At 41.6% G+C, this 26,216-nt stretch overlaps 5 protein-coding genes across 8 annotated transcripts; 1 reads left to right on the top strand and 4 right to left on the bottom strand.

The window, feature by feature from the left end:
* Positions 1–10: 10 nt before the first annotated feature.
* fosaa (v-fos FBJ murine osteosarcoma viral oncogene homolog Aa) lies at positions 11–5,457 on the bottom strand. The gene is made up of 4 exons (XM_051395488.1): positions 2,764–5,457; positions 1,865–2,092; positions 1,430–1,537; positions 11–1,331 (listed from the first exon to the last, which is right to left on the bottom strand). The coding sequence occupies exons 1-4, from the start codon at positions 3,145–3,147 to the stop codon at positions 663–665; spliced, it is 1,389 nt and encodes a 462-aa protein (XP_051251448.1). The 5' UTR covers positions 3,148–5,457; the 3' UTR covers positions 11–662.
* A 100-nt stretch (positions 5,458–5,557) lies between these two features.
* mlh3 (mutL homolog 3 (E. coli)) lies at positions 5,558–12,154 on the bottom strand. Of its 3 annotated transcripts, XM_051395457.1 has the most exons (12): positions 8,925–12,151; positions 8,708–8,809; positions 8,524–8,603; positions 8,284–8,388; positions 8,110–8,194; positions 7,966–8,034; positions 7,752–7,860; positions 6,486–6,645; positions 6,341–6,364; positions 6,175–6,253; positions 5,912–6,063; positions 5,558–5,810 (listed from the first exon to the last, which is right to left on the bottom strand). In XM_051395457.1, the coding sequence occupies exons 1-12, from the start codon at positions 11,515–11,517 to the stop codon at positions 5,739–5,741; spliced, it is 3,630 nt and encodes a 1,209-aa protein (XP_051251417.1). In that variant the 5' UTR covers positions 11,518–12,151; the 3' UTR covers positions 5,558–5,738. The 3 variants fall into 3 exon arrangements, with proteins under 3 accessions (XP_051251417.1, XP_051251423.1, XP_051251432.1); XM_051395463.1 differs by lacking the exon at positions 8,708–8,809 and having other exon boundaries at positions 8,925–12,149; XM_051395472.1 differs by lacking the exon at positions 5,558–5,810 and having other exon boundaries at positions 5,916–6,041; positions 8,925–12,154.
* Positions 12,155–12,976: 822 nt separating this feature from the next.
* Positions 12,977–14,177, bottom strand: acyp1 (acylphosphatase 1, erythrocyte (common) type). Its single transcript, XM_051384869.1, has 3 exons — positions 14,068–14,177; positions 13,796–13,883; positions 12,977–13,366 (listed from the first exon to the last, which is right to left on the bottom strand). The coding sequence occupies exons 2-3, from the start codon at positions 13,874–13,876 to the stop codon at positions 13,151–13,153; spliced, it is 297 nt and encodes a 98-aa protein (XP_051240829.1). The 5' UTR covers positions 13,877–13,883; positions 14,068–14,177; the 3' UTR covers positions 12,977–13,150.
* A 15-nt stretch (positions 14,178–14,192) lies between these two features.
* On the top strand, positions 14,193–17,205 carry LOC127354681 (cilia- and flagella-associated protein 251-like). Its single transcript, XM_051384763.1, has 3 exons — positions 14,193–14,312; positions 15,133–16,518; positions 16,888–17,205. The coding sequence occupies exons 2-3, from the start codon at positions 15,247–15,249 to the stop codon at positions 16,990–16,992; spliced, it is 1,377 nt and encodes a 458-aa protein (XP_051240723.1). The 5' UTR covers positions 14,193–14,312; positions 15,133–15,246; the 3' UTR covers positions 16,993–17,205.
* Positions 17,206–17,286: 81 nt separating this feature from the next.
* On the bottom strand, positions 17,287–26,160 carry LOC127354649 (serine/threonine-protein kinase Nek9). Of its 2 annotated transcripts, XM_051384705.1 has the most exons (23): positions 25,583–26,160; positions 24,837–25,014; positions 24,688–24,743; positions 24,534–24,604; positions 24,340–24,445; positions 23,187–23,318; positions 22,988–23,098; positions 22,772–22,836; positions 22,595–22,645; positions 22,293–22,485; positions 22,050–22,194; positions 21,759–21,959; positions 21,542–21,588; positions 21,239–21,400; positions 21,028–21,136; positions 20,774–20,935; positions 20,181–20,348; positions 20,043–20,102; positions 19,767–19,954; positions 19,496–19,654; positions 19,243–19,344; positions 19,100–19,153; positions 17,287–19,006 (listed from the first exon to the last, which is right to left on the bottom strand). In XM_051384705.1, the coding sequence occupies exons 1-23, from the start codon at positions 25,766–25,768 to the stop codon at positions 18,827–18,829; spliced, it is 2,886 nt and encodes a 961-aa protein (XP_051240665.1). In that variant the 5' UTR covers positions 25,769–26,160; the 3' UTR covers positions 17,287–18,826. The 2 variants fall into 2 exon arrangements, with proteins under 2 accessions (XP_051240665.1, XP_051240674.1); XM_051384714.1 differs by lacking the exons at positions 17,287–19,006; positions 19,100–19,153 and having other exon boundaries at positions 19,513–19,654.
* Positions 26,161–26,216: the final 56 nt, after the last annotated feature.

Consider the following 26,216-nt stretch of genomic DNA (forward strand, 5'->3'; position numbering starts at 1 on the left):
GCACCAAACACCACTCTGAATGTAGATTTATTATAATTATTCAGCAGCATAGATAAGCAATCAATGCTCATTTTTACTTATTTTTAAATTTAACAAATAAGTCAAAATCTCAAAGGTAAAAAAATAAATCATAAGTTACATCTTGATAAGATATATAGTATATAGCACTGGATGTTTTCATGGAAAACTTTCAATGAGGTTAAACCACAGTTGATGACATTGAGGTATGCAGTTACTTAACATGGATCAATATGTAAATACAACATTTACAGCAATCAATAACACTGTTGACACCAAAACACAAAACCATACTGTAACATTAAAATTCCACATTACATCTTAGATCTAGTAACAGATCCGATATATATAAGCGTTGAAAATTATTTGGAATTTCTCAGCATGCGTTTTTTTAAAATGAAAACTTTACTTCAGTCCCTCCTGTAAAAGTAAAATCCATGCTTTTAGCTACATCACTCAGTTGGCTATGTATCTGGAGAAAGTTTATATGTTTGCTTAGTCACACACAAGACATTTCATGAATGTATTCCTTGAAGTGTTACAGCATACTGTGGCATATGTTTGTTGGTATTATTTCAAAGTCAGGAACCTGCAGAACAGAAAAAAAACCCAGAGAGATCACACAGATCACTTCCCTCTGTACATTATAAGGCTAGGAGAGTTGGAGAGTTGAGAATATCAACAGATTCAGCTTTGCCTCCTCCGCCTTTATGGCTGTCTAGTCCCTCTGTGAGAGAGTCCAGCTCAGGGCATGCAAATGTGAACACAGACAGGTAGCTGCTGCAGGTTGGCGTGGAGGTCACCACAGGAGTGCTGAGAGGCTCCAGGTCGCTGGAAACCGACTTGTACAGGGTCTCCCAGTCCGAGACCCCGAGAGAGCTGCTCAGATCTATGTCTGGCACGGATCGAGCCGTCTCCATGGGGGTTTTCTCCTCCAAACTGGGCAACATATTTTCCAGTAGCCCCTCCTTAATGTCCAGAGAGGGCTCGAGATCGCAGATGTTGATTTCAGCACTGGCACACAGCAAGATATTGGAGTTCCCAGAGATGGCTGTGGACGGATCACTGGGGATGTCCATGTCCTGGAGCGAAGGAGCTTCCTGGGTGCCATCCTCTGGAAGTCTGTCCTCGTCTGAACTGGGTGGTAGCTCTGGGGAGCCTGTGGGCTCTTGGAAAATAGACTCCATCTCTTCTGACATCTGGCACACTGGTTTATGTGTGGCAAGGATAAATTCAAGCCGCTCTTTCTCTTTGAGGAGGTTGGCTATTTCCGTCTCCAGGGCTGCCTTTTCCTCCTCCAGCTTGTCTGTCTCCTTCAGATAGATCAACATCCAAAACATCATCCACATTGGAAAACACACAAACAGTGGGTGCAAATGACAGCTGAGTAAATGCATCACTGTTTACTTACACCTTGCAGCGTGTCGGTGAGTTCCCTCCGTCTGTTGCGGCACTTTGCTGCGGCCATTTTATTCCTCTCCCTCCTTATCCTCTTCTTCTCTTCCTCCTCTGGAGACAGCTGGGATGTGACAGAAATAATTCAGTTATTGCCTTGAAGAATCCAGACCGTTTCATCCTCTAATCCGCTACATCCGTTGCCAATTCACCCTCTGAAGAATGGCAAAAGCATGTTTCGCTGCAATGCGTCTAAAAATAGATCATTGTTGCAGACTTGCTGTGACCTGAATATAAATTGACTGCCTAAGGAAGGCACACAGCCAGCACACGGCACCAGAGGAGCATGCACAATAGCTGTTGCACACAAGGATTTCAGATTGGCATATGTAAATTCACACTATTGACTATTCTGTCCAATAGCAGGTAGACTTCATCTGAGCAAACCTACCTGCTCTGTTTTCCCCTTTCTGACAGCATTTTTTCCCTTATTCCCGCCCTCTTTGGGTGTCGCCTGGTGAGAGCTTTGTGGTTCATTGGCTTGCTTGCTACCCAGAGACGGGGAGACAGATGTAATAATCGTAGGCTGGACCATCCACTGGAAATCTGGGGTAGAGGAAATTGCAGTGACTGTTGGAACAAATGGAGTGTCTTCAGCGCTCATGTCTTGGCAGAGCTCCTGAAAAATGGAAATAATCAACAATGAGGAATATAATAGATTTTTAAAAAAAAAACACAAATATATTCCCATGCTATTAATGATTTCAGGTGGATCTTATTTTGGTCACAATCATCAATAACAGCTACAAATAATGTGTTTAGAGTCTAAAACAGAGGGTGGCCTGCATGTTATATTTTCTTGAAATATACCCGACCAGAAATAGCCTTCTCCGGATCAATATTTGACTTTATCATTGTTTCTGACGTCAACACTGACGCAGAGATGCTGTGGAGTCTCCTGAATGGATTTATTTTTCTCAATGAACCGCTGCATCGACACGCTCACATTTGGTCCCAGGACGTCGGAATCATAACAACCCGACCAAAGGAAGCTATTTTGTCACATTCCCACCCGCACTGATCTCTGGGCAAATGATGCAGCACATGTATCAAAAATGATTTTGTTTTTTGTTTTTGTTTTTTAAATTAAGCGCACGCAGTTAATTAAAATCTTATCAATCAGTTCCACCCCCCCTCCCCCCCATCCCCATCCCCCCACCGTGAAGATAAAAGCATTAGGGCACTCAGTCTGTAAATCACATTTTTTTTAAAAAGAGGGCTGTTTTAATCTGCTTGTAAACTGCCTCCCGGGCTGCACGTTGAATATATGATCAACAAAGCCATTCATACCTTTGCATTGCTCTCTGAGGAGGAAGCTGGAGAGCTCGCCTCTTCTGGCGTCTTCTGGCAGAGCGTCCCGACAGGAGACTCTGTCCGGCAGGTGGGAGAGACTGAATCCATGTCGGGCGTCAGGTTGAGGGGGAGAGAAAAAAAAAACACACACACACGAGTCCTGGTCAATGACAAATATGACTGTGGCCTTCCGCTGAGCAGAGCGGCTCGGGTCTTTTCTCCAGGTATATACCTGGTAACTGGACGACTAGAATGCAAGCCCCTCCTTTTATGCTCTGCTAGAATTTTATGAATGAACCAAGACTGTACCATCCGCGGAGGGGGAGGAGGGGGGGCAGACTGACAGCCACGCAGGCCTACATTTCGGGGTAAAAAGAACATTATTTGAATTCATCCTTTTGTATATATTCCCAAATGAATAATATAGTAACCATTTCTGTTAGATTTATTCACAACCACATCATCGCACTGGAGTCAAACAGCAGTTTTCACTCCCATTCATAAAATATCGGCTTCATGTGAATGCAATGTGAGGTGAGAAACGTGAGCCTATTTATAAATACACATATGTAACCATTCCATGTGCGATGGAAAGGCTCTGGTGCGTTCATTTAATCAGGGCTGAAGCTCACTTAAGAGATTAAGAGTGCACAAATATCCGAACAATATATCCACTGTTTTTTGTTTTGTTTCATGTGCAAAAGCTAATTTATTGCAAGGTCGATGCAAGCCATTTTAATGAGCATTTCACAAATATAGTAGGCCTATGTCACCTAGGACATATCTTACATATTTACTCCGTTTACAGATGAACTCCAAAATTAATTAATTTCGCCAACCCCATTTAATTCATATGAAAAACATCCTCCATCTTTTTTAAACTTGACCGTCTGACGGACCTCTCGGTGAGCTCAGCACTTTGGGACTGCCTTTCCCAAAGATAACAATCGAGGGCTGTTAGCAGACGTAATGAAATGATGCTGAATTGTTTACTTGGGGAGGAGGAGATGAAGAGGAGAGGTTGAACATGTGGGGGCGGAGAAGTCACGTGACACGACCCGGAACTGGAGGGAGGAGAATAATAATGAGATGATGATGATGATGATGATGATGATGATGATGGGGGGTGATTGGCTGCATTTGACAGGAGCAGCATCATCTTTCACTCCCATCACAACAAGGGACTGGTAACCGGTCTTTTCGGACCTGGTGTTTGCTTTTCAATTCTACCTTGCGGTCAGCTCTAGAAAATGTGCTGGTCTCAGGCGAGTATGAAGTCAGCCAACGACAGAAAGCTACAACTAATTTAAAAGGTACGAGAGCGTGAGCACCCGTGACATAATGGCAGACTTACTACAGACAGTCTTAGCAGAACAAAGAGTTCAAAAGTTCAATATTAAAAAATAAGACACTGGATCACTACATCCTCCAATAAAACACACATTCCTGTAAACTCTCCCGTTGTGTTTACTATAAATAAAATGGAGGGAAAAGGTAAAAATCTAAATTTTATTTTTTTAAAGGGCACTTTATAGAGGAAGTAAGTGTTTCTCTTTTGAAAACAGTCTGATACCATATGTTAAGTACATTGTATGATTTGACTGGTTTTGCCTTAAAGATCAGTTCTTGTCTAGTCTTATATCAAGATATGAACATAATATTGGTTCATCTTCCCCTGTGTTAACTCTTTCCTTTAAATCAGTGATTATTTTGATACATGTTGTACAGTAAAGAGTGCCACGCAGGGACATTTTTTTTCATTTTCCCTCAGAAAATCAGGATCAGTTTGACATTTGCGTCTACAGCAGAACTCCTATGGGTGAGTGGGTTGAGAAAACAACATAAAATAATATGATTTTTTTTTTTCCCCTAATGAATTGATGAAGGAAATATTCCAACTCAGAGATGATGTGATGCAAAATCCTAATTGTTTTCGGTCAAATAACTTATGAGCGATTAATGCTCGTCTTCAGGCAGTGGCAGGGTCCCAGACCAACCGGTTGAACCGAAAATGAATCATGGCGTGGAAGCGAAGAACTACGCAGAGGTGAGGGACTGTTAGTACTAGTATATCAAAGATCATGAGTACCATGAGTATTTATCCAAACCACGACTGATTAATGAACTTTGAGACAGCAGTAAGAAAGGTGATAACAGAGATCACAGCATCTAAACATATCTGATAGATTTTAGTCTTGAAACCGTCAGAAACTGACCCCCCCTTGAGGCGAAGCAGAGACATCTTGAGCATCTCTCACAGTCCACTGCAGATGACTTTAACTATTTGAAGAAACGAGGGACAGATGAAATACATAAATGGTAAATGGATAAATCCTTATGTTGAGTGTATATGTACATCACTTGCAGCTAGGCTTTTTTCTATGGATTAAAGTTTTCCATCATCTCTTCTCTTTTGGCCACATCCCTGTGTGAGATGTCATAGCAGGGGTTTTGCCTTTAACAGTGGATGGAAATCACCTGCTGTTAGGGGTGTGGTCAGAAGCAAGCTTGGGGTCTGAACACAGAGTTGCAACAGTTTTCTCATCTGTGTGATTCATTGCTTGTTGTGTCTGAAACTATGACATTGACTGAAGTGTTTTACTGCTATATTATTATCTTAAACAGCTTCCACCAACACACGATTGCTCCTCTTCAGCATTATTTCCGTGAGTACATTGGCCATGTGGCAAGTTTTTGAGACGATTCTTCAAGGCAAAGAAGTTGTTTGACTGAATAAATTTTTTCCAGCACAACCCGAGGGACACAGCTTGATAATCAAGTGGACCACATGTTTGGAAACAGTTAATTTATTTTAGTATTATTCATTTCTGACATATGTCTTCCTATGAATTTACAGTTGCTTTGGTAGAAAGCTAAAAGTTTTGGCCAAATTAACAATTTCAGCCATTTAATAAGGGAATTCTTATTACATAAAGTTACATCAAGTACACATTTAAAAAATGCACACCCACTTATCTATTTCCATATAGTTCCCACGCTTTATACATTCTTCTCAGCTTCTGCAGGTTGGGTTTCTTTGATTCCTGCAGGGACAAGAAATGCTTAGTCACACCAGATTGTTGTGCTGTACAATGCCTTGAATACTACATTTAGTATAGTCAGGTGTGCTACTCCAGTCTGGTACCTTTTGGTCTTGGTCCAAATGGAGGATGTCTACTAAGGGAGCAATGGATGGACGGCCGTGGGCACACTGGAAGGGCAGCTGGCAGGAGGACAGGGACGCCACCAAGCTGTAGCATTCATCTCTACTCAGGCTGTCATTGAATTTGATAGCACCTGTTTAATGGATACATATGATCTGTATGAAGTAGTGTAACTGGAATTTATTGGATTACAATTGCACAAAAAAAATTAACTGACAGATTAAGAGAAGTAATTTAACCTTACCGTGGCATGCTAGGGAAGCTAGCACCTTCAGCACAGTGAGAGGCAGAGTCCCTTTAACTCTACCAGTTGAGCGGAGTAACTGAGATCAAGAATAAGAAATAATACATGTTACCCTTTATTGAGTAATCCACACAGAAAGGTTTAGAGACTAGAGACACAAGCTTACCTCAATCTGCTCTTGAAGGTACTCCTGATGTGTGATTATACAGAAAAAACAAAAAGGTAAACATAAGGGGACAGAATTGTAAAACGCGTACTAAATGAGTGAATGACAATAGATAGTCTTAATATGGAGGTTTCAGAAGTTGTACCTCAACAATAGGCTTGATAACAGATGGTCTCCCCCGCCTGAGCTCATTGCTCTCCTTTTCCATGAAGCACAGTGGTACCTTCCCTACAAGAACTTGTGGAACCGCTGCCTGTGAGAACTTCACTTCTAGGCCCAAACTCCGTAAATGTGGCTGACAAGACCTGCAAGAGGAAGGGTCAACAGTACATCAGCAATACAAAAAACACTTCTCAAACAATAATGACATTGTAATAATGTGCATGGTATGAAATAAATAGGCGGGAAATAAATACAACAGCTCAGGTCAGTATTCAGAATAGTAAAGGGATTAAACATAAAGAGTTTAAAGAGCTGTGTGATGCAGTTTGACATTTGAATTTGAATAACCGCACACAGAAATGGTGAAAGTTGGTTTATAACATTTGGTCATCTAGCTTCTGACTAGTTTATGCTGGTTTACAAGATGTAAGTGGGAGGATGACAACAGGCTTCTGAGGTGAGTGACTGTGTGTCAGTATCTGTGAGGCCTCGTATCATCAAGGAATATAGATCAGAACATCTGAATCACAAAAGGGATCAGAGCTCCAGGACATCCTTCCTGTAACCATAATCGAGGGGAAAAAGGCAGATTGTGACACAGAACCAATACCTCCCTGCTGGCACATGTTCCTACAAAAGAACTCCTTCCTTCCTCCTCCAATTAAAAGAAAACAAAGTGAAAAAACGTACAACCTTTGAATGTAACTAAATTAAATGTAACACGAGGCATTTGACAGTGTACACTCTACTATTAACACAGGCTACAGTAACAGTAGTATTGAAGCTACTGAATGATGGCATATGAGCCAAAGTGCTACGTAACAGCTCTGGGTTAAGACAGAGGTGAAATGAGGCTGCGTCACTGCACCCACCCTTTCTGTCATCTTTATTGCAGCCATACTTCAACTCATTGCCAAAATTGCTGCTGGGTGCCTCGTTGTTGTATAGAGCAGACAGCTGGCTCCTAAACCTCAACCACTTTACTGCCAACTCTAGGGTAAGTAAATCCATCAAGCAATGACAATGCCACCAGTGTATCCTAAACACCATCACCAGCACATACAGGACAGAAGACAGGTCCTGCATCAAATCAACTGTAAAAAAATAAATAAGTAGTCCATTTCCATTAAACTGGCAGAATTCTCTTTAAAAAAAAGAAGCTGACTTAGAGATATAGCTTCCCTTGAGCTGTGTTGTGAAGGCTACAACCAATCATTTTTGAAAACCATGGCCATATAGAAAAACACACCTAAGCAGCCTTTGCTCCTCATCTGTTACACTGATCTCAAGAGGTGGCAAAATGGTTGATGAACACAGACGTCTCTCCTCTGGTGCATCTGGGTCATCCTCATAGGAATCTATGAGAGGAGATACAGTTATCACTGTAGTATCCCAACAACAGCATTATTAATTTACCATTTTATTCTCAATATTAATACTTTGCATTGTGCATTTTTTTTTACCTGCAACTAGATTTTCAAGTCGTACTCTCTCGTGTGCAGCGTGTTGATCCACCAGCACCAGAAGGTTTCCTGGGGTTTCAATATCAAACACATGAGGAGCTGATAAAACAACAAATGACAAAATGGTAAAGTTCCTGTCTATACCTTCATTTTCTGTGATTGCTGCAGGGTCTTCATCGCTTGTATTGATAAGACATGCAAGAAACTTCTTATCCACTTGATGAATGACCTACAAGGTAATTAAAAAGCAATTACTTCATAACATCAATAAAGGCAACATTTTGTCAGAACATTCAAGAAACCAAAAGAGAAATTTGCCTTCATTGAGTTAATCATGGCTTTAGAAAAACGGTATGGATACAGGATGTTGTGGATCTTGACAGCCAGTCCGTCAGCTTTCCCACTTGATATGTCCACACCAACCTGTTGGCACAGTAGTTCATAATGTATCATTAACACACATAAAAGGCAACTTAAAATTGTATGTCTATAAGACACTAAACTGTACAACTTATACAACAAGTGGTGTAAATCCAACCAGTAAGCGCCAAAATTTACCGTAGGAGGTCGGACAAACACAGGATTATTCCATTTTGAGTACAATGAGGTAAGAGAGTTGGAGCTCTCACCATCATCATCTGTAAGACAGACAAGATTATACATAAACACAAACAAGCAAATATTCATGTTGTATCCTGTGTGTGTGTTAGGAACCCAACAGTTTAATCTGTCTGCGAGGTACCTCTGCCATCAAGCCCTGAACTAATCACTCTTTCTGTCCTGGATTTAGGCACGAAGGGCAACACTAGATCCAACTGAAATGGGTAACATCTGTATTCCATCCCTACAGTTTAAGGAACAGGAACAACAGTGATATTGAAGGTATTCTGGGTTAATGTTGACTTCCAGTGACTATCACGTCAACATAAACAGCTGAGAAGCACAAACTATTAACTCACCCATTTCTGAGATGACACTAACTGCCATATTGGTGACATCCGATGTACAGCGTGCTTTTGTTTCTTCAGTGGGTGGGTCCTGATATCGGCTGAGTCCAGTCTCTTTGTTGATATAAACTGTCTTTCCCACAGATGTGTCATAGTGATGAAGCCAGTCACCGGACATTGTACTGCAACCTGGAGATGGCTCAGGATTCAGTGCAGTGTCGCAGTGATTCTCGTTGTTATTGCTGTCTTGGATGCCAACATTACCTCCACTGAGACAGGCTGTCGCCTGTGAGGTAGTCCTGGCCAGGTGTGGTAATATTTTTGAATTGTCCGTCCTGTGTTGTTTCAAATGGCAGAGTTTAGCTGCCAAAGACGTTTTGCCTCCATTCTGTGCCGAGACTGGTTTTAACTGGGTGAAAACTGAGAGGTTTGGTGGGCTTCGGAGACCACTATGTGTCTCTTCTTTTTCTGTTTCTGTAACATCGCCATCTTGCTGATCTTTCTGGCAAACCATCAAGTTATTGGATAAGCTGTCTGTCTGAGGGAGTTTACTATTCATCTCTTGACTAGTCTCATGAGAGGGCAATTTCAGTTCATCGTGACTACCGTATATTCTTCTAAACTTCTCAAGAGATCCAGCCTCCTTACCCGAAGACAACTTTTGACAAGTTACAATTCTGGGAATCTTTGAGGGAATAATAGGAGCATAGTCTTTACATATTTTCTGACAAGGTCTATCAGGACCTGCATCTAGTGATATTTTGCGTTTAGATGGAAAGGATCTCTCTTCACATTTCTGTGCAAACATTTGCTGGTAAAATACTGACCTGTTAATTTGGGACGAGTCCTGAGTTTGCAGACTGTCATGAATGTATGGATCAGACAGGCTAATCTTTCTGTTACTTAATAAAATCTGTCCGTGCCCTTCTGTAGCCTGGCAGGGTATTTGCTTAGTACTCTTTGAATCAAGCTGAATGTGTTCAGTGCTGCTGTTTAGTGCAGTCACATTACTGGTTAAGGTAGTACTGTCTAATCTTTCCTCCCTTTCTTTTGGAAGTTCCAGTTTTTCACTTTTAAGTTGTCTAACTGACCTTGACATACATACAATTTGAGAGCCTCCCCCAGCTTCACTGAATATTGGCTGCTCTTCTTCAGTAATGTTATTATCAGATGCAGCTTCCAGTCTAGCCAGATCGCACAGTGGCTCCGCTTCACACTCTTTGTTTATGCTTTCTTCACTTTTTATCTTTTCCAACTCATTTGCAGTTATCTCTTTCTGCCCCATTTGTTCAGTCTCATCTTTGCACTCCATCGGACCAGACTCCTGGCAAACGCTGTCCTCACATCCACAGTCATCTCTGCGCTTGCGGTGAACAGGATCAGATGCCAGTTTTGTCCCAATACTGCAATCTTTTGTGGAAACACTGCTAGTTGCTTGGCCAGCGTTGGCACTGCTGTGTGCCTCATGGTCTGTATCGTGAGTGGCAAACAATTTGGGAGACACACAGTCCAAGTCATCTTGAGAAAGTACAGCCACCAAGTTCTCCCTGCTCATGAAAGCTTTCACTGCCTCTTCTATACAGAGCAAAACGCCATCCCAATCTTTGAACTCTATAAGAGTTTTGGCCGGCTCGAGACATATGTCATACTCTGAGTAAGAGCATTTAATATTGATGATGTATACTCCATGCAGCTCTTGGCTTCGTTTGTGCTTGGGACTCCTGATGGCAGGCTGCCAGTCTGGACTGTCATTTTTCTGATTTGAACTGCTCAGCCTGCGAAGGAGAAAGTTCAGCAGCTTATGAATCCGGGTTTTCAGGAGCAGTCTGTCATTCACATACAGGAACTGTAAGCTGTTGTTGTAGTGACCTTCTCTCCCGATGTAGCCGATCACTTCAAACTGTCCATGTGTGTAGCTTATTTCTCCTAGTTTCTGTGCTCGCCCAAGGCTGTGTATCTGAATGAACCTGTGGTAGGTGTTTCTAGCTTTAGGAAGCTGCACCATCATGGCTCCTGTGCAGTCATTCTTCAGGGTGAAAGACACAGAGGGATGCATGAGAGAAATAGCCTCCAATCTCTGTCTGATTCTCTCACCCTCCAGGACAGCGTCCATCCTCTTCCTCCGGACAGGCATGTTGTGAAAGAAGTTACAAATGACAACAGTTGTGCCTGCACAGGGTCGAACAGCGTCTGATTCAAATACCACCATGCCCTTGCCATCTTTGAAGATTTTGACGTGAGTTTTCACTGATGATCTGCTCCGGGATGAGATTTCAACGAGCGTGGCTAGAGAGACTATACTTGCCAGGGCTTCTCCTCTGAACCCATACCAACTGAGGTTGTCAAGGTCTTCAACAGAGCTGCATTTGCTTGTGTAGTATCTGTTTCCGATGCACTCCATGTCCTCGGTATTCATCCCAGCACCGTTATCGATTACCTGAACTTTGAACGCCTCCATGTCCATCCTGATTCCCACACAGGTTGCCTCGGCGTCGATGCTGTTCAGGATGAGCTCCTCCAGGCACTGCTGAAGTGACGGGATGGCGACACCAGAGCGAAGTTTTCCCTGGACCTCTTTAGGCAAACACTTAATCATTGTGTTCATTCAATGCAGTTAAACTTGGCAACCTGGCTTTAAATTAGCCGTTACTAGCTTAACGTCCCGTTACATTAGCTTAAAGCTAACAGTTAGCTAGTTTAATGACTGCCAACGAAAACATTTTTTCCGCCACACAGCTCGTTAAAAGTTGGATAATTAAAATAAACCACTAAAACCATGCTAAAATCTAACTTAGCTACTGTTTGCAGTCAACGTGGAACAACAAGAGAGGACAGTATCACCTAACAGCCAAAGCTAATTAAACTAGCGCCATCTTCTGGTGTGGAGGACCTACAGCAGGGTCGACCGCCGTCTTCTTCTTTTCTTCTTTTGTGTGTTGGCAAGTTGCAGCCAGCCTTTAATGTCCACACCGCCACCCAGTGTACAGAGTGTGCTATCTCATGTGTGTGTGTGTGTTGACAACAGTTTTGAATCTCATGAACCGGCATTGCATTATCCTTGTGTTTTCAAGTTAAATTAATAAAATACGTGTAAATTCATTTCATTTCATAGAGGCTATATGTTTTTCTCTTTTCCATTTTTATTAATCTCTCTAGATTCCCTTCATGGCCCCATGTCAGCAATACTGTGGAATATGTTTAGATTAACATTTACTTGTATATAGGCTCTTATTATTTTATTATATCTCTTAGACTCTTATTATATTTTTTCATTTTTATTTTTACTTTTTACTACGTGTATATACCTATACATTCATTTATATTCTCTATATTGTGTTAGATATTGTATATAAGTATTATTCTTTAACGTTGTGTGAGTGGAACAACTGTAGCATACAAATTTCCCCCTGGTGATCAATAAAGTATTTCTGATTCTGATTCATCTTACATTTTAAGTATTGCTCTTTATTTCCTAAATATAACAAGTCAATATGTCCGATTCCATCACATTTATCTTTATTTATCTCTATTTGCCTGATAAGAGTGTATGGATTTTAATTCTGCATGCCAGGTTTGTTTATGTGGATTACCCCTCCTTCGTTTTTCCTTGCTGTATACCTCTTGGCATGTCTAGTTTTCTCAGTGTGAAATTCTTCACAAGTGTTTCAGATTAACACAAATTAAGGATAAACTGATTCTATATATTTGGCTATTAAGTCAGTGTTTCTTTACAGCCACCTGCAGGGCTTAGTCCTTGCCAAATGAGGTCAGCAGCAGACATTTATCACCTTAAGACTCTTCAGGCATTGTGGAGGCCGATGAAGACACCAGTGACACATTTCAAGGTCATACCATTGTCTGGTTGTTTAGCAGGATCTTTGCTGGACCCACTCAAAACTGATTTACAGTCCGTTAACAGTCTCTGTTAAATAATGTGGTCACCTCTGATGATCGCTCAATCATGTTCCTCTGAATTTTTCAGTCTAGGTCCCTAACAACCAGGTTTTCTGTGTTAAAGCTGATATAGCCTTGTCGTTTAGTACAATAAAACTCAATGTAAAGCATTCTGAAAGGAATTTTTCATTTATTAATGTAATTCCATATAATGCAGATGTTAAAGAGACACACAAACACACATCTGTTCAGTTAATTATATGAGGTGCATTCCAACCAATAAAAATAAATAAATAAATAAAATATATTCTTAGTTAACACTACAGGCACAACCAAAGGCTACTTTATTTTACTATGTTAAAAGAGGAGTGTTCTAGGCTATCAATTGATTTTTCATTCTTGAACTCTGCCTTGGTTATGTGCGACTTGGGGCTCCCGGTGGACTTCAGCCATTCTTGCATTTCTTTCACCTTGCTGCGTGGGCCTTGTAGCTGGCCCTGAACCGTTCCTGCACTTGTGTTTTGGACCCATCCAACCAGGCCAAGCTTCTTCCCTTCTGCCTGGAAAATGACACACCGTGAATTAGAAGATAGCAGAGGTAGGCTACCGGTGGAGAATATGGCTGTGATGGGATACTGAGAAGGGAATACTAGTTAGAAAAGTTTGTGATCAGAGCTTGAACACTGTTAAGAGTTACACCTCTAGGCATTACATACAGGGCAAAGACTGCTTGTCATTTTCCAACATAAAGAAATTAAACAATTGTGTTAAAGTTAAAAGACTTTGAGCATTACAAGTTCATTGTTGACCTTGGAAATTGTTAAAACAAACTCTTGAATCAAGGTCCACTTACTGGCTTCTCATTAGCTTTCACCTACATATCGTGTGAACCTTGAGATAATATTTTATCAAATTAAAACCTAAGATCTACTTTTAAACAGGCCATGCTGCTCAGGTGTAAGCTACAGTTGTGTCACTTTCAAACTCACTTGTGTGTATTTCCGAAAAAATACACCTTGCACTCTGCCAAAAATTTCATAATCCACTGAAATGAGGTCTTCGTTGGACATAGTGAACCTAGAAAAAGAGAAATAATAAGACAGTACTTGGCTGCTGTGTTGTCTATATCGCGGGGGCTACGCTACAGCTACTACGAGCTATGCTAGTACAATCTGATTTGAAACATTGATAATGAACAAGTTTAGCTTCGTTATCGGACTGCAAGAACACATCACAGCTCGCTGTCTGTAATATAACTCACCTGAATACTGTCGGGAAGCCGTGTGACAACCAGCTCAGAAGGATCTCGATTCAAAAACATACGGGACCTCGTTTCAGGAAGTGATGTTGAAGCACGGACCAATCAGAGAAGACCCGAGAAACTTCGTGGTTTCTAGGCAACTAATGTAAACGCTGGGAAGAGAATACGCAACCGTTATTATGGTTATCTCCGAGTGGCTGTATTTGTAGCTCAACAAACTCAACATTACTTTTAATTCACAGACAGTAAGTGTTTTACACGGGGTTTTTGGGGGAACATTTAACCACAGATTCATTACCAAGTAGATAGAAGCTCGCTACATCTTTTTTTTTTGACGTTGACCTCTATCGTTTGAAATGAGAAATGTCCTGTGAGCAATGTTTTGTTAACGTATTTATGGTAACGTTATTTCAGGAGTGAAACCTATTTTCCTCTTTAGAATTACTTAACTTTGCAGTTAACAGTTGTCTACCATATCACATGGTCTTCATCAGCATAATAACTCAATGTTGGCTCATGTGTCATGGAAACATTGTTTAAAGTTTACATTATTCAGAGCACTACTAGGATTACTCGTCCGTGTTGGCCCAAAGGCTGAGTTTGACAGTTCATTCTTTGACCTTAAAAACAGCAGACAACTTACTTTCCTTTTCTGAAGCTTTTGACTGCATCATATGGTCTTCATCAACACATTTCATGTCTCATCTGATTAAGCCAACATGGAGGAGAGCTCCCCAAAGTGCGCAGAGGGGTGCCCAGTGTTTATACAGGTGCATGACAAATGAGCTAACTTCATATGTTAGTAAAGACTGGGTAATTTGTTCAAAAGCTACAGAATAAGTGAGTAAGTGGACCTAAAGTTGTCAACTGTAAGTTAAAGGTAAATAATGAATTGTCAAGTTCAACCTCGTGCAAAGTTGATTCTGTCACACCTGTGCTCTTATTTTATACTAACAGTCCTACAGTGCAGAAGTCAGCTGTGTTCCCTCAACCTTTTTCTCTTTTCACTTTAATTTATTTTATAAATATAATAATATATTATTTTTCTGTGCTTGTTCCCCCTAGAAATTATACAGGAAAACCCCTCAGTGGCTGGTTTGAAGGGTTTTGATCTCAAAATCTATGGAAGTCATGAGCACATAGACAAGGAGAAGACAAAGACCTTAAGGGCAGCACACCATGGCAGGGAAAAGACACATCAATGTCAATACTCAAGCACAACATGGTGTTGTACCTGGTAGAAGAGCAGATGAAGTAGACCAGCCATTTCCAAACAAGCCTGTTAGCCACAGAAGACCTCTCAACACCAGGAGACAAGACACACTTGATCTGAATGATTTTGAAAAAATCAATATTACAAAAGAACCAAAAGGCTCTTTGTCACACCAACTGCATCCTTCAAATGTGGAGACCACTGCATCCCAACACCCAAGAAAAGACCCACTCAGACTGCCCAGAGGAGAGCTGCAGATGGCCAAAGCAATTTATGCAAAAGAACTCATGCTACAGGAGAAGTTGTGGAGGGTTGAAGAAAAAATAAGACAAAAAATCCAGACAGACTATGGTGATGTCCAAAAGAGTGAGGAGGAGAGGCACAGCAGGGGACAAGCTCCCACAAAGACCAGGATGTCTGAGCTGCAGAGGAGAGAACCAATGAGAAACAGAGAAATGATAAAGCAAGAGAAAAGACAGGAGGATGTTAAACAACTTAGGAAGAGGCAAGATCAGAGGAATGAGGACAGAATGAGGAATACACATGAAGAAGAGGGGGTCAGATTGGCAAGAAGGGAACCAGAAGTTGCACAGAGTCCCCAGTCGCAAAGAAAAGGACGCAAAGGAACTGATGAGATCATAGTTCGTGGGGAAGAAGTGAGTGGAGAGCTGAACAAATCAAGGTGGGAGAACGTGAAAGAGCGCACCAGAATAAAAGCAGAGGATGAAAAAGATAATAGCATTTGGGGAGGTGTGAAAGCAGAAAAGCAAATCAAACCAGAAAACAATACAACCTCCATGGGCGATAAAGTTTGGACAAGAGAAAAGAAATACATGGAAAGGACATGTAAGGAGATTTACGGTTCAGACGAAGAAGAAGACCTGCCTCAAACGAGTCAACAGAAAACGTCTCACAGAGCTGCAACAGAAAACCACAGAGGTGAAGGAAGAAATCTGTCCGAGGAACCACTGCTTCCACCCTTTTCTAGTCCTTCTCTATCCAGCAGACCAGAGCAGGGGGAGCTCGACCTTAAAGACAGCACATATGACGGCCTCCAGCTTCTTCCTTGCAGAACCTGCAACAGAAAGTTTGCACACAAAAGATTAGAGACGCATGTTCAAATCTGTAAAAAGGTGAAACAGTCACATCGTCAAGTCTTCAACTCCTACGTTAATAGGACCAAGGGATCTGCAATGGAGGAGTTCTTAAAAACCCACAGCAGAAGCAAGACTCCAGAGGTAGGCCGGTATCATATTTCCTTCTTTTAAAGGGCTGCCCTACCAGTTTAGGTTTATGTTTAAAGTACCCTGTGGCGGTTTGGACCACTGGTTATGGAGCAGAGTCTGCATTACAAACTGGGGTTTGAAAGGCATGGGCATTTGCTAACAAGAGAGTCTCTAATGAAAAGATGCTATTGGTTGCATCATGGGAAATATAGAATTCAGGTTTTTGGGCTTAATCAACACTGCTGACTAAAAGTCAAGATAACGCTTCTTCGATTTCAACTGTTTTTGTTTTTCCCCCTAATTATCAACTCTATTGAAATGTAATGCCAAATTGATTATTTTAAGTGAGTATTTACTGTTTTTGTGTTTGTTTTTATTCAGGTTTTAAAGAAAAAGGACAGAAGACAGAGCCACAAGGCAAACACAAGGAATCTGCATCAGGGTCATCTCCCAGCTGGAACCACACAGCCTAAACGGTCCAAGTAAGCCGACCAGAATGGACCCAGACCCTTTGGCTCCACCAGTTGAACAAGAGATCCTCAGGGGTCAAGTCACCAGCGCCATCTCGTTATTGTCAGTGCAGTCTCTAAACTGACTGAATTCCTCATTAGAATTTTGTTATATCTTGTCTACATTGTTTTAATATATTCCCTATAAATAAACAGGACTATCTAAGGTAGCGTTGGCTCTTTACAATAATACCATATGGTAATATCAACAAATAGGGATAGCTGCAGTATATTGTGGCTCATACTACAGGAAATATTGACAATACCAACATAACAAAAGACAGCTGTAGTTTTATTAATGTCTCTTACACAAAGCATGAAGCAACAGTGTGACTGTAAAACAAGGAGTGTTTATACAACATCTCCACAATATTTTGGCTGTTGAAAAAAAATAAACCACATTTTTAAATGTTGTAAACACACTGTATAAAAATTCACCCAAGGCACAGCATTGTCATATTTGCACTAACTTTGGTTTCAATAGCTTACTAAAGGCACTGTATATAACGTTTTACTGTGTGGAAATACTGCCAGTGTTACACTGTTGACATCTGACAGCTCATTGACCACGAGTCAACAAATTGTAAGCTAACAATGTCAAAGGGTTTTACTCACACACATATATATACTGTATATATATTTGTTATAAACACACAAACAAAACCATTGGGCATCAAACAAAAAATAAAATGCAATTACATATTTGCTTTCACAAAAGATGCAAACTACGGCAAAACAACATTTCAGAAAGTACCAATGACGGATAAAATGGTTACAAAATGCAATAAGAAAACAATAACATTATAGCTGCAAGGTTAGCTATATTATAAATGCTTGCAAAACCACGTTTTCCACATTCAAAGAAAACTGTTCAAGTGTTCATACGTTACAAAGAAGATAGATCCACATGTGCTGCACCAACAAGAATTCAAGACTCAAAGAAGGCTATAAGAAAAAGTAACCAAAAGTAGTTGTTTAAAATAAAAAAAAATGTATCAGTAGTTTCGTGTTTCACACAGATGCTTTTATATGACAATAAAATATGCAAATTAAAATATATAATATACTTGCATAATAACTAGAATGTTTGTAATAGCCAACATGTCTGATAAATATGAAAAAAAAGATTTGAGAGGCTATTTTGTAGAACTTTTTAAGAATATTAAATGAAATGAAAAAATAAAGTGACTCATAAGAAAGGTATGCTTTCACATTGGAAGATGGTGCGGACATGAATCATGATCAATCTGTGAGTGTCCATCTCTCAACAACTGAGAGGAGGCAAACCCAATCTTTGCATGCATTAGCAAATGTCTCCTATTTGCATAAGCTGGTCTTACCCGTTATGTGATAAATACTAATTGTCTGAGGCACTTAGGACGGAAGCCTCAATGCTGACAACACTTAAATCAACAATAATACCACCAAAACATGGACTTAACATTCACATTGCAGAGTAACACTATGATCACTATGACAATTGTCTCCCACAGGTGTTAAGGTCCAATGCTTCATGTTGAATCCAGCCAACATTTCAGTCTGTGGAAAAACTAGCTAGATCACTGCACCAGGTGTACACAAGTGTGCATATGAGTGTGCAAGATGGTGTACAGTATTACATATGAAATCAAATGTAATCATGCAACTTGGCGCTCTGTCAAACATGTATACTGTAATGTAACCATTGTGTATGGGCACGAGGCTGCACCCTCTAACTGAGCCTCCACTCCCCATCTAACCAGCTTGTTTAATTCAACATGTGCTAAGAGTTTTGACACTCCTCCCACGATCTGACGTCTGCAGGTTAAGTCTCACACACTGGCCCCCGCCGATCGGCCTCCGTGCTTTGTGAATCCGCCTCCTCTTCCTCCTGCATCCCCAGGCATACGGTCAGAGTGATGGTTTCCGTTGTTGTCACATCCTGCTTCCCGTAGCGTTGAACGATTGACTGCTGCCCAGAGCCTTTCATTCTCCTTCTTCTGCTCCTCAACCTAGAGACGGCGGGAATACATGCGGTTACGTATGCACAAGGACCTAAATCGGCACTGAGGCTGGCAGGTGGCTTTTGAGGAAAAATGTCTCACCTGCTTCTCAAGCATCTGGATCCTCGTCTCTTGACGAGCGACTGTCTCTCGCAGCTGCAAAATAAGCCCTTCTGTCAAATACTGGGACAATGGGACGTACTGACTAGATCTTGATATTTATTGTTGATGTGCAGATCTGATACCTGTGTGACCTCGCTGCTTGATTTGCAGCATGCGCCTGATTCTCCTTTTTTGCCGACGTTATCCTCCAGTCCGTTGACTTTACCACAGCTCATTCGTTTAGTCTGTGGAATATTGAAAGTGAACATAGTGGAAGTGTTTCAAAATGGGGTATTACCCAGCATGATCAGCAGAATTGTGAAATAATAAAAGGTTTCATTAGGAGTATAAAATGAATGTCTAGATTAGTGCAAAGGACAGCTATTTTTGCATTACCGATAGGTCTTTCTTACTGCTGACTGCTGCTGCCGCGGCCTTTAGCTCTTTCAACTCCTCGTAAGGTAGAGTGACGCTCTCAGAGAAGGAAGCGAGCTGATCAGGAGTGGGTGGCTCAGAGCCCTCCGGCATCGGGATGTACTCTGCATCCTCGAGCTCCTGTTGAATGATAACCTCCCTAAATTAAAACACTGTAGTCTCCATTCAGATGTTTCTGCCTTATGATTCAAACTAAAGTTTCCTTGCCCTTGGTGCTTTCATTGTAACAAACCTTTCTAAGCCAGAGAGGGCAGGAGCTGTCCCCAGTCTGACTTGCCGCTGACATCATCGGGGTCTCCATGAAACACTCCTCTGTATTATCCTCCATTGTACCCCCGAGGCCCCTGTCACGACACTCCGTCTCTGAACCAGGTTCTATGTCCAGATCCACTGTGGATGTAGATGCCTCATGGCCCAGTCCTATATGTACACACATAAATTTAGACTTATTCTTTAAGCAAATAAAATTAATCAATACACAAATCGGTGATCGAAGACAAGTATTTACCACTGCCAATTGATAGTCCACTGCTGTTAGAGCGAATAGTCTTTGAGTTGAGCACTTTCTCTGCAAAGGAGAACATGTATTAGACAGCTTGCTGCTTGCACCAATACACTGTGCAATTGTCTGGTTGTGATTACTAACCCATTATGATAATGGTGTGCCAACCACGGCAAGAGAGGTCCGGTACATGGTGGAGGGAACCAAAGATTGGCCTTGGCATGGCGGGGCAAACCTCTGAACCAAATCCCTTATCAGCAGGCATCCCAAGTCGCCCGTTTCCTGCGTTTCCCCAAGCGAAGATCTGATTGTCTGCAAGAATCAAAAACAGATGATGATATATGCTCAGGACCAAAAGTCTCAAACATTGACATAAAAATCAGAAGAATATACAGATTATTAAGGCTGCACAATTAATCGACTATTAATCGCGATCATGATTTTGGCTTCCCACAATTAAATGAGCGTGATCATCTGCAATACTTACCTTGGCTCATAGAAAACTGTGCTGCATATCAAATCATGCCCTTCCTAAATTAACAAATGTGTCAGGGAGTAATGGAACAAGAAGGAGCAGCCACAGTGAGCTATTAGGGGAAGAGCTAAAAGCAACATGCTGCACAACTCCAACCTCCAGCCAGGTAACCAAAGTTACTTTCACTGTTGCTGTTCACAGACCGATGCTGTGTGCAGCATAAAATCAGATCATGGTTGCTCACAGGCGTACATGTTCTCACCCTCAGTGGCTGCAATTGTGAAGCCGTCTCCACATGACACTTTGGTCACTATCTTCCCTCCAAAGGGTCCAACGAGGACTTGGACACCCTGGTGTTTCTTGAAGTCTTTCACACCTTGCTGTCCGTACTTGTTGCAACCGAAGGTGATCAGACGACCACGTTCTGCAAACCCAGAAATCATTTGAAATAAAGTTTCTTTGAAATGGTGACAATTTTTTACCTCTAAGAGAAATATGAGCATCCATTTGTATTACCATCAATAGCAGCTGTGTGGGTCTTCCCTGGAGCTATGACATGGATCTTAAACCGTGACAGCTGCTTTGCCAAGGTCAATGTGGTGATGTATGGGATCCCCTGGTAACCCTGGTGTGGTGTACAGGAACAAAAAAAAAACAAAAACATATAAATATAACTGCATCAACCTAAAGTCTCTATCATTACCATCCTCTAAGTATAACCCAGTACCTCTCCAGGGTGGTTTTTGAGACCAGAGATTCCCTGGTTCAGACCAAGCTTGTTGAATTCATTGTTTCCACACGCCAGGACTTTGCCAGCTTCTGTCAAAAAGAAAGTTCCGTCGCTGCCACATGACACAGAGGAGATGGTGGCGCCTTTAGGGATCTCCACCTGGGAAAAACAGAAATTAACTGCTATAGACAACACTATTTTATCATATTGCTTAAAACAATTTGCCTTACTGGTTCCTGCAAGGCTTTAACCTCTTGCCAGGCATTCAGGAATTTACCAAAACAAGGAACTAAACCTTACTTGCATCGGAGAAGAGAAATCATCCTCACATTCCAGGCCAAGACGCCCTGCAGCAGGAAAATAGAACAGTTTGGACCAAGAAACTGTATGTATGACTGTACATTTAAAAAGGGCCACTATCGCCACCTGCTGGTTACAGTTATAACAGCAAAAACAACCTTGCAAAGGCTTAATGTCATCAGCACGAAACAACAGTAAATACAGCAAACCTATGTACCATACTCTCCACAGCCCCAGGAGTAGATGTCCCCACTCTGAGTTAGGACCACCACATGGTTGTCTCCACACGACACCTGACGGACAGGCCGCTCCTCAAAAAACTCCAGAAGCACTGGCTCCAAAACCTCCATGCCAAGCTCACCCTCCACTCCAATGCAGCCGTAATAGTCTGACCCAAACATGTACATCTGGCCCTCATCTGCAAGAGTGGTAGCAGCAGAGGGTTCATAAAGTGCAGTTAAAGAAAACAGAATTTTTCTCAACTTCTAAGGAGCTTTTCCTCACTCACCGGTGACGCAGGCTGTGAAGTCAGCCCCACACGCCACCTGTCGGATGGATTTCCCCTGTAGCTTCTCCACCTTCTTTGGCTGCCGGCACGAGGCCTGGTCTCCGTGCCCCAGCTGGCCCACCATCTTGGCTCCACCTTGAACATTCTGAAGAGACGTTTGGGGAAAGAGAGGGTTCTTTGTAATGAAGCACAAGAACAACTGGATCCAGCACGTCTCTCCTGGAGTGGCGGCTCAATACTCACAGCCCAGGTATACAGCTCCTTTTCCACGGTCACCACTGCAAAGTGACTCTCGCCTGCACACACATGTTGGGCACTGCTGCCTCCTTTAAACGTGTCCATTTTCTGGGGGGTGAACTTCCCTCCACCCCAGAAGTACACCTCCCTTGAGCGTGTGGTCACCACAGCAACAGGTGTATCAGTCACTGTATTCAGCCTTTGGAGCAACCCAGACAACAATCAGTTATATACTACAAAATCTTACTTAAGGGACCATAGACAGGCTTTTAAAATGGAGAATATGATACAAAGTGTGTACAACTTACTTTGGTTTTTTCATTGCAGAATTCAGCAGAGCAACTCGCTCTAGAAGCTCCCTAACAGAAATTGCAAGAAGTTGTCAGTGGGTTGCCATTTTGACTTCATTGCATTCAACAGAATCTAAAATATTTTCTTACTTAGGAAGTAAATACAACACTTTTTTCCCCTCTGAGCCAACTTACTGTCTGTTGCAGGAGATAATTGGCTGGTCCAGAATCTGATCAGCTGTAGGCCTGTTTGCAGGATCCTATGACACAAAAACAACACAAGAACTTTACAGTGATATCCCTCTCGGAGGCCAGACTGCTGCTTAGCACGTAGCAATACCTCTGGCATCAGTCCATTTGTTTCATAACAATCTAAAACAACGCTGTCTCCTGATTATTCCCCTCACTCACTTGATCGAGGCACTCATACACCAGTTTGATCAGCGCAGACGAATAAACATCCGAGTTCACTTCCATAGTCCAGTTGCCCTGGACTATTTTCACACAGAGGTTCAGAGGGTTCTTATGGACACAAAGAGCAAAATCAATTAGTTACAGTGACCCGATTAATCCAAATAATTAAAACTGTTTCTAGCAAATAACAACCTACCGTTGCATCAAATGTTCGTGTAAGAGTTAAGACCTCAAAAACTACACAACCCATGGCCCAGATGTCTGATTTGAAGTTATACTTCGATCCCTGGCACAACTCAGGTGACATGTAATATGGAGTTCCCACACACTGGATTTACAGAAGAAGAAAAAGTGCAAAAAGAAGATTTAGTAAAAACATGTATCTCAAGCTAATGCATTAGGAGATATGCCAATAAACTGTGTAGTGCTAGACCTCAAAAATAAGTATTTGCAAAGTAAACTCATGGTCAGCAAACACCCGTAGCATCACTACAAACTTAAATATTTTGAAAATATTTCCATTACTATCACAATACCTAACATTATCACATCATCATTTTATATCATCTTTGTTGTTGGCAGCCAAACAACAAATAAACCCCCTTAAACCTGCTCTATTCGTATCAACCGTTTGCACGCACTTTTGACCTTTGTATTATTTGGAAACAAAATGCATTTTTAAAAATAGAATTGTGTTTTTATTTTAATTGTATATGAAGGGGTAGTTTAAATGTATACTAAATATATAGTATAATATTTTTGACATCAGGGAGGGGGATGGAGGGCAGTTTGACATCTCTGCTATAAATAATAAAGCAATATCTATAAAAGAGCATCTACAAGACCAAGACCTACATTACCAGTACGCTCGTAGGAGCCATGTATTGATTTGTGTCTGTGTATTATTCCTCCTAGCCACAGGGGGCTGGCCTCAGGTAATTTAACTCACGTGCACACAGCTGTTGCTAATTTGGAAGGAGAAGCAAACAGTTTTTAACTGTGCTTGGATCGTCATTTGTCATAACGTTATTTATATTACTTTTGTGTTGGAACTTATTGGAAGTTGATAGTCCACTGCTGTTAGAGCAAATAGTCTTTGAGTTGAGCACTTTCTCTGCAAAGCAGAACAACTACAGAGAACACTTAAACACCCTATGTTGCTACGTACTGCTAAAGGCTAGGATTTTTTGTTTAGTACAAGTCTAAACAATTAGCAACCAAGTGTAAGACTTGGTTACTACATCGATATTAAGAGTCAGTAGAGAGTATTTAACTACAGTGTAACAGTATATTTACTAAATCACAGCCAGTCTGGTTAAAGATCTAAGGGAAAAGAAATGAGAACTTACAGTCTCTGCCATTGAAAATTCAGAGTCTAGCTTCTTTGCAAGACCGTAGTCACCCAGCTTGATGAGGTCAGTTTTGGTCAGGAAAATATTCAGAGTTTTGATATCTCTGTGAGACAAATAAGAATGGTTCGATTAGTAAAAATAAAATCACTGTTAAGACACAAAATAAAATGTTGACATGCTGAACACCCTACCTGTGTAAGATCCCAGCCTTGTGAATATGGGACACTGCTGAGGCAATCTGGTACAGGTACCAAACGACCACCTAAAGAAACACGTTAAAGGTGAGGATGGAATAGAGAATAGTCTTTTGTATAAAATAAACGCCCTGCGGTGTTTCACTCGAACCTCTTCACTGAAAAGTTTCCCCTTCTGTTGGTTGATTTTATCGTACAGATTTCCTCCTGTGGTGAGAGGGCCGTTTAGCAATTCTGTCACAGATAAACAGCATTCAAACTAAAACTCGAATCCAATCTCCTGACGCAGTATTTACTCACCATTGCAATACTCCAACTCAATGAGCAGGGAGTTTTTATCCATGAAGTGATTGAAGTAGGCTATGATGTTGTTGTGCTCTAGAATGGACAGGATGCTTATTTCGTTCATGACATCCCTGCGCTCCTTTTCGGAGAGTGAGTTCAGGTCCACCTCCTTCCATACCACCAGAGAGTTGTCCTAGTGAAGCCAAAGGGGGCATCTCATTAAATAATACAAGTCTCAAAGCAGCATGCAGATGTGTCCCTCCAGAATAAACAGATGTTGAACAAAAACCTTTTATGAAATCTAATTGTTTGAAGGAAGGGGTGGTATGAAAGGGGTCTGCAAACCCACATCCTGCAATATGTGCAACCAACTCTGATACAGGATAAAGAGGCAAGGCATGGGGAAGTCATTTAACTTGTTCTCACTCAAGAATGTCTCACAGGGGCACGGAACCAGAGGAACAATGAGCGACTCAGTTCAGCCAGACACATCCTGTACACTAAATCACAACGATCCAAAACAACATGTAGTACATTTCTGACCTATCTATCTATCTGTGGTTCTCATCACTTACGACTGCAAAAAAAAACCCACTAGGAAAAGTTGTAAAGCAGAAGAAGACATGTTTTCCTTGCGGTTTTGCTGCTGCACAGATGGCACATGTCTCCACTTTCAACAACAACAAAGTTTTCATGAAGGATAAAATGAGATGGCATTGTGTGTGATCCGTGCTGACACAGAAACCCCCAACTTTACCTACCTCTGTTCTTCTGTACAGAGTTGCTTCACCAAACGCCCCCCTCCCGAGGATCCGGATAGGAATGTAATGCAACTTCTCCTCTTCGCCATTAAACGTGCCCGACGCGGATCGCTCACTGACCACAGACCCGCCGCCCAAATCTGAATTTAGCGAGTCGAAATGTCTTTCATAGTCCTCCAGTGACATTTCTGTTTAGGGACTTGTTAGCCAGTGGCAGTGATGGAAATAACCCGTACAGGCCTAACGACAACTCTTTCTCAAAGTCTCCTACAAACCCGCACACACGTCTAACATGTTAAACCCGTCGGGTAACAAACAGGCCTGTCACTGTATTAGCGTTACCGGGTGCCTCAAAGCCACTACAAATATACAATGTCAGAAAAAAAAATACGACGTAGCAAAATACGTGCAACTATAGTAGTTGCACCAGTGTCAAGCATGACACAACAAAAAAAAAGAAAGAAAAGAAGACGTGTAGCCAAGTTTTGTGAGTTTCAGAATAAAAGGGGTATCCTCAGACGGTGTTGTGGTGTATTTTACTTTGAAAGACAACACATCGCAGTTCCGGTAATGGCGCCAGTCCTGTCTCTGTGTGTTTAACTTTAGTGCAGCGCCGCCTGGCACTATAAAACCC

Source organism: Dicentrarchus labrax, unplaced genomic scaffold, assembly GCF_905237075.1.
Source record: "Dicentrarchus labrax unplaced genomic scaffold, dlabrax2021, whole genome shotgun sequence".
NCBI lineage: Eukaryota > Metazoa > Chordata > Actinopteri > Moronidae > Dicentrarchus > Dicentrarchus labrax.